This window comes from Neomonachus schauinslandi, chromosome 15 (genome assembly GCF_002201575.2).
Source record: "Neomonachus schauinslandi chromosome 15, ASM220157v2, whole genome shotgun sequence".
In the NCBI taxonomy this organism is placed as follows: domain Eukaryota; kingdom Metazoa; phylum Chordata; class Mammalia; order Carnivora; family Phocidae; genus Neomonachus; species Neomonachus schauinslandi.
In genome coordinates this window covers 58,965,661-58,976,487 of record NC_058417.1, presented here as the reverse complement: position 1 = coordinate 58,976,487, position 10,827 = coordinate 58,965,661, and the positions used below count along the sequence as shown (strand labels likewise).

The 10,827-nt window shown below is 62.4% G+C and overlaps 3 protein-coding genes across 3 annotated transcripts; 2 read left to right on the top strand and 1 right to left on the bottom strand.

Annotated features, from left to right (window-relative positions):
• Positions 1-437: 437 nt before the first annotated feature.
• Positions 438-2,472, top strand: LOC110572461 (carbonyl reductase [NADPH] 2-like). The gene is made up of 8 exons (XM_021680757.2): positions 438-489; positions 1,005-1,102; positions 1,212-1,366; positions 1,461-1,503; positions 1,591-1,690; positions 1,814-1,877; positions 2,138-2,256; positions 2,369-2,472. The coding sequence occupies exons 1-8, from the start codon at positions 438-440 to the stop codon at positions 2,470-2,472; spliced, it is 735 nt and encodes a 244-aa protein (XP_021536432.1).
• A 2,200-nt stretch (positions 2,473-4,672) lies between these two features.
• Positions 4,673-6,595, top strand: LOC110572463 (L-xylulose reductase). The gene is made up of 8 exons (XM_021680758.2): positions 4,673-4,750; positions 4,854-4,951; positions 5,474-5,628; positions 5,723-5,765; positions 5,839-5,938; positions 6,025-6,089; positions 6,180-6,297; positions 6,417-6,595. The coding sequence occupies exons 1-8, from the start codon at positions 4,699-4,701 to the stop codon at positions 6,518-6,520; spliced, it is 735 nt and encodes a 244-aa protein (XP_021536433.1). The 5' UTR covers positions 4,673-4,698; the 3' UTR covers positions 6,521-6,595.
• Positions 6,596-8,572: 1,977 nt separating this feature from the next.
• RAC3 (Rac family small GTPase 3) lies at positions 8,573-10,407 on the bottom strand. The gene is made up of 5 exons (XM_021680711.2): positions 10,342-10,407; positions 10,041-10,158; positions 9,836-9,898; positions 9,257-9,416; positions 8,573-9,084 (listed from the first exon to the last, which is right to left on the bottom strand). Exons 2-5 carry the CDS (start codon positions 10,131-10,133, stop codon positions 8,954-8,956), a joined length of 447 nt encoding a protein of 148 aa, XP_021536386.2. The 5' UTR covers positions 10,134-10,158; positions 10,342-10,407; the 3' UTR covers positions 8,573-8,953.
• Between the last annotated feature and the right edge of the window lie 420 nt (positions 10,408-10,827).

Genomic DNA, 10,827 nt, shown 5'->3' with positions numbered 1-10,827 from the left:
GGACAGGAGTCCTAGGCTGGCCAGGGGCGCGTGAGGAAGACTCTGGAGCTGCCGTGGTCCCCAGACTGGGGCCATGGTGGAGTAGGGTCAGCGGGGTGGGAGACCAGCCTCAAGCCCAGTGCGTCTTTGCTATCATGCAGGGTCCAGCTCCAGGCCATCTGTCCCCAGCCAGCCAAGAAGCGGCATGCCCCCCAGTCCAGGGTTTATTTTTATTTCCTTTTCCAAAATTCAGGGTGGAATTTTTGGCCAGCACCTTTGGGTTGTGGTGAGGAGGGCAGCAGATCCCTGTGAACAAGGAAACAGAAGCTGCCGTGATGCCCCACCCCTGCCCTATGCCCCCAGCCTCCCTTCCTCGACGCCCCCAGAACAGCCTGCCCTGGGCCTTTAAAACCTCCGTGCCCTCCTCTTCCGCTGGACAGAGGCTCACAGTCAGCACCATGCAGCTGAATTCCAGTGGCCTGCAGGCCCTGGTGGCAGGGGCAGGGAAAGGTGGGTGCGAGCAGGGCAGCTGAGGGTGTGGGAGGGGCCGAGGTGGAGAGTAAGGTGGGGCCCAAAGCCTCACAGGCCTGTGTTGGGGTCTGTGAGTCCCTCCATGCACGTCACAGACCACCCCGCCAGCAATTATCCCCTCACTGCACCCCCAACAGCCCCTGGACCTAAGCCCAGGCTGGTGTCCACCACCCAGCAGGCTGCACTGGGACAGGACATTGGCCACTCCCTGGGCAGTGCAAGACCCCCTGCCCCCAGACTGTGGCCCTCAGGTTTAGAGATCCAGCCAGGGCCTCTTCCCTGGGCCCAGTGGGAAGGAGCTACTCTCTGGGGGCCTCCCTTGGCCAGATCCTGGCTGGCCAAGCCTCTGACTCAGACCACCACTTACCCCCTGGTGTCCATTCTCTGCCCAGCACCCTCTCACTGCTCTTTTCCGAGCAGAAGGGGATGTAGCCTCGGTCCTCAGCCTTGACCCAGATGTACTGGGCCATCTGCTCACCCGGTGCACCCTGCAGGGATCGGGAGAGACACTGTGAAGGCCCTGCATGCCCTGGGAGCCGGAGTGATAGCCGTGAGCCGCACCAACACTGACCTGGTCAGCCTCTCCAAGGAGGTGAGGCACGCAGCCCCGCTGTGGCCCAAGCCTGCCCCCCACACCCTCTGGGTGCCTCATGAGCCTGCTGGGAGTACCTCCTTGATCACTGACCAATGCCTCTCCACAGTGCCCCGGGATAGAGACCGTGTGTGTGGACTTGGGTGACTGGGAGGCCACAGAGCAGGCACTGGGCAATGTGGGCCCTGTGGATCTGCTGGTGAACAACGTTGCCATGCTGCTGAAGCAGCCCTTCCTGGAGGCCACCAAAGAGGTCTTCGACAGGTGGGGAGCAGGAGAGCAAGTAGACTGGGGAGGGGTTGCTGAGGACGTGGGGCAGATGTGGCCACGGACCATCTGATTGTCTGCCTTCCCCCAGGACCTTCAATGTGAACCTGCGCTCCATGATCCAGGTATCCCAGGTGAGGCAGTGGGAGGACAAGGCCCAGTGATGACAAGGCCCAGGTGGGAGTGCGGTGGAGTCAGGCTGCCCCTCTCTTGGCTTCTAGATCGTGGCCCAGGGCATGATCCACCAAGGAGTGCCTGGCTCCATTGTCAGTGTCTCCAGCATGGTGGCCCATGTCTCCTTTCCTAACCTAGCTGTCTACAGCGAGTCCCTCTGCCAGCCTGCACCACCCATTCCATGCAGGAGATGCTGGGCTCCGGGGCTTAGCCTCTGTGCAAAGGAGGCTGAATCCCTAAGGGGTCCTCAGGGCTGTCTGCCCTCCACAGGCTGCACCAAAGGCACAATGACCATACTCACCAAAGTCATGGCCGCAGAGCTGGGGCCATACAAGGTGGGCATGGGAGGGGGGCCCTGGGGAACAGGGGTGGGGGTCACAGAAGGTGGGGTGCAGGCAGGGCTTGGGGCTGGCAATGGTAACGGGCAGCAGAGGGCATGGGAGAGGCCTGAGGATCACCCAAGGCTCTGGGCAGTGGGGTCAGTGATGGACTGAACACAAAAAGCAAGTTCCGCAGGTGTGTGGGGGGGTGCGCAGAGGCTGTGGGGGCGGGGCTCATATACCTGCTGAGGCCCACTTCGACCCCTGGGCCCTGGATCCGGGTAAACTCCGTGAACCCCAAGGTGGTGCCGACGGCCATGAGCCAGAAAGTCTTGACGGACCCCGAGTTAGCCCGGAAGCTGAAGGAGCGGCACCCGCTGCAGAAGTTTGCAGGTCAGCGGGGCTGCGGGGAGCGGCCGAGGCTGCTGGGGCGGACCCGGCGGCCGGGGCGCGCCGCTCTGACCCCGCCTGCCTCCCCCCGCCTGGCCCCCGCCGCTCCCCGCAGAGATGGAGGACGTGGTCAACAGCATCCTCTTCCTGCTCAGCGACCGCAGCGCCCCCACCAGCGGCTCGGGCATCCTCGTGGACGCCGGGTACCTGGCCTCCTAGAGCGTCCCGCGTTGGCGAGCCCGGGGGGTGGGGAGAGGGGCGGTGCTCGGCCCACCGGGCCCCGCCCCACGCCCGGACCACGCCTCCACTCCAACATCCGGCTCCGCCCAACGCCCGGCCACGCCTTCACGCCCGAGGCCCCTTCACGCTGCCGGCCGCACCAGCCACTCTCCCGTCCAGACTCGGTATCTGGTCACGCTCCCCAGCCGCACCCGCGCTGCCGGAAAACCCCCTGTCGCCGCCCCCCAACTGTGTCCTCCGCTGTGCTGGTTGGATTTGCCTAAATAAATGGAGGCCATTCTCCTGGATCCAGTGCGTGCCATGGTTTTGGAGGGGTAGCCGCGAGGCCGGGGAGGGGAAATCAGGGATGGGGGACACACATTTCACTTTCCATGAAGTGAGGGGGCAGATCCTAGAGCCAGCCGGACTCCACCGCCGACCCTGGCTTGTGGCTGAAGGGCAGCGACTTGTTTACACAGAGGAGATTCTTGTCGTCCGTGCCCCTCCCCCAAGAGGCCAGAGGCCAGAGGCCGGAGGGCAGCCTACAGCCACCTTCCCTCCCTGAAGGCTCTGGTCCCGCCCTTCAGCCCCGCCCCGCAGCTGCGACCACCACGGGTCAGAGAGGTTACGGGTCTGGGTCTGGACTAGACGCGGGCCATCCCTCGGGAAGATGGGACGGAGCGCTCAGCCCGGCTGTGAGGGGGCGGGGTGCTGGACCAATCGAGTTTATCCAGCCCAGTGGGATCCAGTTCCACCTCCAGGCACACCTCCCTCACAAGAGGACTCCCGGGAAGGCGGCCCGAGCTGGGCAGGGGTCCGCAGCTGCTGCCCTGCCTTGTGTCTGTCCCCAGGCCAGGCACAGGAGCTCTGCGGGCCCTGCCGGGCTCAGCTGCGACCGTCCCAGCCGAGCCCCCACAGGGCACCTGGGGGGTGATGAGGCCTGAGGTGGTCACTCAGCTGGACTGGAAAAGTCTCCAACCCTGAGCAAGGCCGCAAGGGATGAGGGGCTGGGTGGGGTCCTACAGGCAATCGTCCCCCTGGGCGGGGAGAGCACAGGGTGGGGGTGGGGAGAGCTGCGGGCATTTCTGGCCAACCTGCAGGGCCTCCCACAGCAAGGTTTGTGCCAGAGCTGGCCCACTGAGGATCCCGGGACAGGTTAGAGAATTTGGACACTGTTCTGGGGGCAAAGGAAAGCCACAGAAGGGATCTAAGCAGATGTGCCTTTCAGGAAGGACTTTCAGGTGGGGGGCTACTCTTGCCTTGGCCTCTGGCAGGCAGAGGGCAGGGTTTGAGTGGCAGCCAGGGGGTGTGCACTTCAGGACCAGGCTTGGGGGGGAGGACTCACCTGGCTGTTCTCCAGGGGCTTCTCAGATCTGTGCTTCGGGCTGCCCTGGTTACCCTCTCCTCCAGCCAGTCCACTCCTCCGGGCCCAAAGCCCCAGTGACCCAGAGGCCCTGCAACTACCGATTCCCTACTCTTGGCCATAGAAGGTACTCCAGGCAGTTCGAGGCTTTCTCACCATGACCCACTAAACAAATCAGCTTTTATGGGGGCAGTGCACACATATATCTCATATATATCTGTGAATGACCCCAAAGCCTCAGGAAGCAATGCTTGCCCTTGCTGGCCACTGTGCACCTCGATGACCCCAATCTCTTCTTATCCTACCCGAGTTTCCTAAAGTGCCCGTGGTCTCAAGTGGGCGGGCCTGGATGATACTGGGGTTCAGCTCCCTTCAAGGTTAAAGTGGACCTTTGTGGCATTGGCTTCTTCAGGCTTATTTAGTTGTCCAAACTCTCCCTTTGGGCCCTCCAGGTGAGCCCGCCTGAGCCGATCCCGGGTCGGGGGGTGGGGAGGAGGCATGCAATCCTTTTCACCGAACTTTACTTTTCAGAAACAAAACAAGAAATGTTAGCACTCCGTCCTCCATTTCACATGTAGCTTACACGTTCTTTCCGGCATTAACTACCACATCTGCTTTTTTGTAACAGCCCTGGCAGGGCAAAAAAATGCTCGCGGAGGCTGCTAAACGATTTCACGCCCGGTTGACTGGCCGCCCCTGCCGCGCCCACTCCCTTCGGCGGGTCTCCTCACTAAGGGGGGGGCTATTTTAATGTCCCCGCCCCCAGCCCGGACACCGGCCTGTGATTGGTCGCCCCGCGCCCCGCCCCGCGCCCTCCCACCTGCAGTGTTGTCGCCGCCGAGCGCTGGGACTGCACGCTAATCATGGAGCTGGGGCTCGCGGGCCGCCGGGCGCTCGTCACTGGGGCGGGCAAAGGTGGGCCTGAGGGGCGGCCGGGGTGGGGGGACAGCGGGCGGCCAGGGTCCGGGGGTGGCCGTCGGGCGGGGGGGTGCGCCACATTGAGCCGCGCTCCCCGCAGGCATCGGGCGCGGCACTGTCCAGGCGCTGCACGCGGCGGGTGTGCAGGTGGTGGCCGTGAGCCGGACCCGGGCCGACCTGGACAGCCTGGTCCGCGAGGTAGGCGCCACCCAGTCCCAGTCCAGCGGGCGGCGGGAGGCAGGCGGGGCGGCGGGGAAGTTGGGCCCGGACGCGCAGGCGCCAGGCGCTGGGGCTGACCAAGGACCCTCAGCAGCCCCTCCCAGGGCGGTCGGCCTTCATGAGCGGCCCAGTGTCCGGAAAAACGGCGACACCTGCTGGGCTTGGAAGGAGGCAGAAATGGCTGCTTTTGCAGGCTTGGGGCCTGAGGCGCTAGGGTGCAGGAAGTGGACTGGCCAGAGGCTGGGCCAGCCTCCAGGTCCCTAAGCCCTGAAATGCCCAGGTGCCCAGGGGCCGTATTAGCTCCTCTAACACCTCCTTCAGCAGCCTGGGATTCTGAACCCCAAGAAGGGAGCTGGACCCTCTGGGATCTCTAATCCCTCCCCGTGTCAGTCTGAAAGCTCTCATGTGGCAGAGGCCCAGCTGTGCCCCTCCTTGGGCATGGAGCCTCTGGTCTCATGTGGCAGAGGCACAGCTGTGCCCCCCCCACCCCCATACACACAGTGCCCTGGGGTGGAACCCGTGTGTGTGGACCTGGGTGACTGGGAGGCCACGGAGCGGGCACTGGGCAACGTGGGCCCTGTGGACCTGCTGGTGAACAACGCTGGCGTGGCACTGCTGCAGCCCTTCCTGGAGGTCACCAAGGAGGCGTATGACACGTGAGCCGGCCAGGGTGGAGGAGCCCTAGGGCAAGGGCTGCCCCCTGCAGCAGCAGCCCCAGTCCCTGACCAGGGTCTCTCCACCTGCCTCCAGGTCCTTCAATGTGAACCTACGGGCTGTCATCCAAGTATCCCAGGTGAGCTGCCTTCAGGGCGGGAGTGGGATTGGTGGGTGACTAATTCTGCGTCATGCTCCCTCTGCAATTCCAGATCGTGGCCAGGGGCTTAATAGCTCGGGGAGCCCCGGGCTCCATTGTGAACGTCTCCAGCCAGGCCTCACAGCGTGCGATAACTAACCACAGCGTCTACTGTAAGCCCCGGCTACACCCTGGCCCCGACCCCACTGACCCCCAAGCCTGCAGCCAGCTCAGGCTCGAGGCATGCCTCTCCTCACAGGCTCCACCAAGGGTGCCATGGACATGCTGACCAAGGCGATGGCTCTGGAGCTTGGGCCACACAAGGTGAGCCCCACTGGGGTGCCTCCCATCACCCAGCCCACCTGCCCTGGGCACCTAGCCTGCCTTGCTGACCTCCTGCCTGTCCTGGTGTAGATCCGTGTGAACGCGGTGAACCCCACAGTGGTGATGACACCCATGGGCCAGGCCAATTGGAGCAACCCCCAAAAGGCCAAGACCATGCTGGATCGAATCCCACTTGGCAAGTTTGCTGGTGAGTCAGGCAGGAGCCCAATGGGGAGCTGCACCCGTACCTGCCTCGATGAGGAGTGGGAGGGAAGGGTGAAGGGCAGCCCCCTTCACCTAATACCCTGACTTCCACCCTGCCCGCAGAGGTGGAGAACGTGGTGGACATCATCCTTTTCCTGCTGAGTGACCGGAGCAGCATGACCACGGGTTCCACTGTGCCAGTGGATGGGGGCTTCCTGGCTTCCTGAGTCTCTCTTCCTGACACGCCCCTGCTCCATGCTGAGCCCACCCCCGTCCCCCATCTCTCCAATAAACATGATTCTTCTGCCTAGCCTGCACACTATTTCTAGGCGGTTGGCAAGTGGCCAGAGATGCAGAGCCCAGTGCTGCGTGTGGGAATGAGTCCCAGGTAGGCAGTCACCATTCAACTCACATCCCAGGCCAGGTGGCCGGCTGGCTCCCATGCCTGAGATTGTCAGACCTGGCCAAGTCCCTGGCAGGGCCTGGGAGGTAGGACCTTCCAGAAGGCCAGCTCCTAAGCATGGTGATGCGTTTGACCAAGGATGGCCTTTGGCCCTGTCCAGAGGCCTTCGGGGTGGAAGCCCCGGAGTTCGTAACAACCAGCTCTGTGGATGTAGTCCTGCCATAAATGTTGGTTGATACTCGTCAAAGTTGATGAGGTAGACAAAAGGGAAACGAGAAAGATGGATATTGGAGCTTCACTAATTTGTCAATGATCTGAAAGACTTCTTTGCTGAGTCAGATGATAGTTTTCAAATACGGAAAGAACATTTTCTCACCTTTTTTTGAGTTATTCACAAAGTACTGAGTGCACAAGACATGGAGCATGTGAGTTTTTTCTTTTTTTTTTTTAAAGATTTTATTTATTTATTCATGAGAGAGAGAGAGAGAGAAGCAGGCTCCCAAGGAGCAGGGAGCCCGATGCGGGACTCGATCCCAGAACCCTGGGATCATGACCTGAGCCGAAGGCAGACGCTTAACCATCTGAGCCACCCAGGCGCTCGGAGCATGTGAGTTTAATCTGCATTTCTCCGTTGCTTGAAGTCTCAACAATGAATAGGAAATCAAGTCCCCGAGTAGAAGTTGCCTGTTCCCACGGCGTAGACTCCCACCCATTTGGTATCATTGAGGGCAGAGGTGGGGACAAATGCATGCTCTCCCACCTTTTTTTTTTTAAGATTGGTTGATTCTTAGAGACACAGAGCATGCAAGTGGGGAGGGGGGAGAGGGAGACAGAGCATCTCAAGCAGACTCACTGCTGAGCGCAGAGCTGACAGCACAGGGCTAGACAACAGGGCTCGAGTTCACGACCTGAGCCAAAACCAAGAGTCAGAAGATCAACCGACTGAGCCCCTCAGGTGCCCCGAGGTCTCCCACCTTTATGTTGCATCCTCACCACACAGACACGGCGGGCGTGAATAACCCCCAAAACATAGGTGTACTGTGTACAAAAACAATTAGGGGTGTTTGGAGTATTTGTTGATTTTGTTTTTAATATAGCTAACTGTAAGTTTATACAGTTATTAATAAAGGCTGTTGAGCAGCTGCCTAGCAAAATTCCCGAAAATCCGGCAGTTGGCTCTTCAGAGTTAGCTCAGGCCTGTTCTGCACACCACGGGGAAGCAGAGGGTTCTAATCATGTGTCTGCCTGGAGTGTGCCCTGTGGCCTCGGGTGAAGTCCGAGCTCCTAGACTGTGGTCCCGGGGCCCTCCCAGGCTGACCCCTGCCTCGCCTCCCACTATTTCTGACTTCAGCGGTGACAGGCTCCCCGCCTTGCTGCTGCCTCCTCTCCTCTCCGAACCATGCCTGACCTCCACGCTTTCGTCTACGCTGGACGCCTTTCCTCCTGACCACTTCTCTTCCTGAGTACTCGGCTCGGTGTCCCCCGGCCCTGGTGGGTGGGGGGAGCTCCGGGGAGGCTGCTGGCACAGTCCTGCCAGGGGCTACATAGGGCTCGGTGGGCCTTGACCGCAGGCTGTTCCCTCACCACATTGGGAGCTGCCTGACCAAAGCCCAACTCACCCCCCTGGGTGTGCCCCTCTCAGAGGCCTGAAGTCAGTACGACGGGGGCTTTTCTTCACCCCAAAGGGGCTGCATGCCCTTACTCCCACTTTGGTCTGGGTCCCATCCTTTGGGGACTGACACAGCTGAGCAAGGTCTTTTTCTCCTTTTGCCCAGCGTGTGGGCTCAAGCTCATCCCTCTGTACTCTCTATGGGGGAGGTTAGGGGCAAAGCACCCCAGGCCAGAGAGACAAGTACCCAGACAGACAGGAGATGTTGGTGGAGAATGTTTATTGTATAAAAGAAGTAAGGGCTACCCCTTCCTGGGGCGCATGAACAGGACCCACCCCCCAACCTCCCCCATCAGGAAGCCCAGCCGGGGGCTGCCCTGGACCCGCCCCTGCAGCCCGAGGGAGACCCTGCTCCCTTCCAGCCTCCTGTGGGGTCCAGGTAAAGCTGGAGCTGTGCCCCCAGAAAAAGGAGACAGAGCAGACAGGACTCCACTGCCCCAGCCCTGTCCCCAGGAGGGGTGGCCTCATCCCCATGCTTCTACCCCCTCCCCACCCACACCACTCCCCCACAGCAGACTCAGGGACACCAAACATCTCAACACGACAGCAAACACGGGTCGGGCGGGGCTGCTCCTCTCGAAGCAGGCTCTAGAAGACTGTGCACTTCTTCCCCGGCTTTTTCACGGGGGGTGGGCAGAGCACAGCCCGGATGGCCTCGTCAAACACGGTCTTCAGGCCCCGCTGAGTGAGGGCTGAGCACTCCAGGTACTTGACAGAGCCTGGGAGCAGAGAGGGTAGGGGCTGCTGAGGATGGGAGTCAGCAAGGGAGGGGGCAGTGAGGGTGGGAGGGGGAGTGCAAGGAGGGGGTCAGCACGGGTGGGGGCCCTCCAGAGCATGCCTCCCGCCCCTTCTTTCCCGCCCCCACCTGAAGGCCCTGCAGTGCCCACTCACCGATCTCGCGGGCCATGGCCAGGCCCTGGGGGTAGGTGATAGGTGCCAGCTTCTTGTCCCGAAGCCGCTCGATGGTGTCCTTGTCGTCACGGAGGTCCAGCTTGGTGCCCACCAGGAGGATGGGCGTGTGGGGGCAGTGGTGTCGCACCTCTGGGTACCACTGTGGGGATGGAGGCTCTGACCCCTACACCTGGGGGCTTCCCCTACAGCCACGCCCACAGCAGGCCATGGCTCCCAAGGGTCCCTTCATCTCAGTCCCTGGATCCACACTGAGCCCTTCCTGCTTCAGGAAGCGGGCAGTGGGCTTGGTGGGGAAACAACCAAGGACAAAAATACGTACCTGGAAGGTTCGTATCAGCCCTCCCTGCTCTGAGAGCCTCGCTCACCACCCCTACCCCACCTCTGCCCCTTCATCACTCCCCCTGGGTCACCTTCAGATCCAAGCAAAACAGGGATCTCCTCTGCCTCTAAAGGACAAGGGACCTAAGGTCTTCAGGCGAGACACCCCTGCCCTGCCAGGGAAAGTCCTCTGGACACCCCCTCTCCTACAGACAGGCCCTCCCGGCAGCACTGCCCTACCTTGGCTCGAACATTCTCAAAGGATGCTGGGCTCACCAGGGAGAAGCAGATCAGAAAGACATCCTTGGGAAAAAGGGTGAGGGGGCCCAGGTGGGAGTGGTCAAGGACCTCCAAATGGCCCCTGTCCCTCCACACACACACACGAGGACCTCAAGGACCCCACCCAAGCCACCCAGCTCCTGGGGCCGGCCCTGCTGTCACCTACAGTTTGGGGATAGGAGAGCGGCCTCAGCCGGTCATAGTCCTCCTGCCCGGCGGTATCCCACAGCCCCAGGTTGACCGGCTTCCCGTCCACCATCACGTTGGCAGAGTAATTGTCGAAACTGCCAGGCAGAGCACGACTGTCGGTCCAGATCTTGGGCTCTCAGGCCCACACAGAACCTGAGCTTTGGCAGCACCCTGGCCCCACCCCAGAAGCCCAGAACAGGGCCACCTGGGCCTGACCTCGACGCCCAGGGGAGCCCTGAGATGGGCTAGCTCCAGACCCGCCCACCCGGAGCGCTCACACGGTGGGGATGTACTCTCCCGGGAAGGCGTTGGTCGTGTAGCTGATCAGCAAGCAGGTCTTCCCCACGGCGCTGCGGACAGAGGGCGAGCCACGTTGCTCCCGGGCCAAGCCTCAGCCCTCTGCCCAGCAAGGGCAGCCCCCTCCCAAGGGACCACAGGCGGAGACAGGGGTCCCAGCCCAGCAGAGCTGCAGGCGGGCCTCCAGAGGGTAGGGCGGGGGCGAGCCGGCTCAGAGATCCCGGCACCCCGGCGAGGGTGGGACCCGCGCAGGGCTCAGTCCAGGTGAGAGGCCTGGCCCCACCCACCAGGAGGCCAGGCGGCGGCCCGGGCAGCATCAGGTGGGCCTGGGCTGCAGGCCTGCGCCCGGCGGCCAGCCGGGACCCCGCCCCGGTGCGCCCTCCCGCTCCTGCCCGGCCCCAGGGCGCGCGCCGCACGGGCGTCGGGGCGTGAGGGCCGCCCCGCCCGGCCCCGAGCCGGTATCCCGC

Excerpts from the sequence above, each read along its gene's own strand:
- LOC110572463 (XM_021680758.2), top strand. The coding sequence starts at position 4,699 with ATGGAGCTGGGGCTCGCGGGCCGCCGGGCGCTCGTCACTGGGGCGGGC. Across the intron at positions 5,766-5,838 it reads CTGTCATCCAAGTATCCCAG|ATCGTGGCCAGGGGCTTAAT; the intron begins GTGAGCTGCCTT and ends CTGCAATTCCAG. Across the intron at positions 6,090-6,179 it reads TGGAGCTTGGGCCACACAAG|ATCCGTGTGAACGCGGTGAA; the intron begins GTGAGCCCCACT and ends GTCCTGGTGTAG.
- RAC3 (XM_021680711.2), bottom strand. The coding sequence starts at position 10,133 with ATGGTGGACGGGAAGCCGGTCAACCTGGGGCTGTGGGATACCGCCGGG. Across the intron at positions 9,417-9,835 it reads TTGAGAATGTTCGAGCCAAG|TGGTACCCAGAGGTGCGACA; the intron begins GTAGGGCAGTGC and ends CCATCCCCACAG. Across the intron at positions 9,085-9,256 it reads GGCCATGGCCCGCGAGATCG|GCTCTGTCAAGTACCTGGAG; the intron begins GTGAGTGGGCAC and ends CTCTGCTCCCAG.
- LOC110572461 (XM_021680757.2), top strand. The coding sequence starts at position 438 with ATGCAGCTGAATTCCAGTGGCCTGCAGGCCCTGGTGGCAGGGGCAGGG. Across the intron at positions 490-1,004 it reads GGTGGCAGGGGCAGGGAAAG|GGATCGGGAGAGACACTGTG; the intron begins GTGGGTGCGAGC and ends TGCACCCTGCAG. Across the intron at positions 1,504-1,590 it reads CCATGATCCAGGTATCCCAG|ATCGTGGCCCAGGGCATGAT; the intron begins GTGAGGCAGTGG and ends CTTGGCTTCTAG.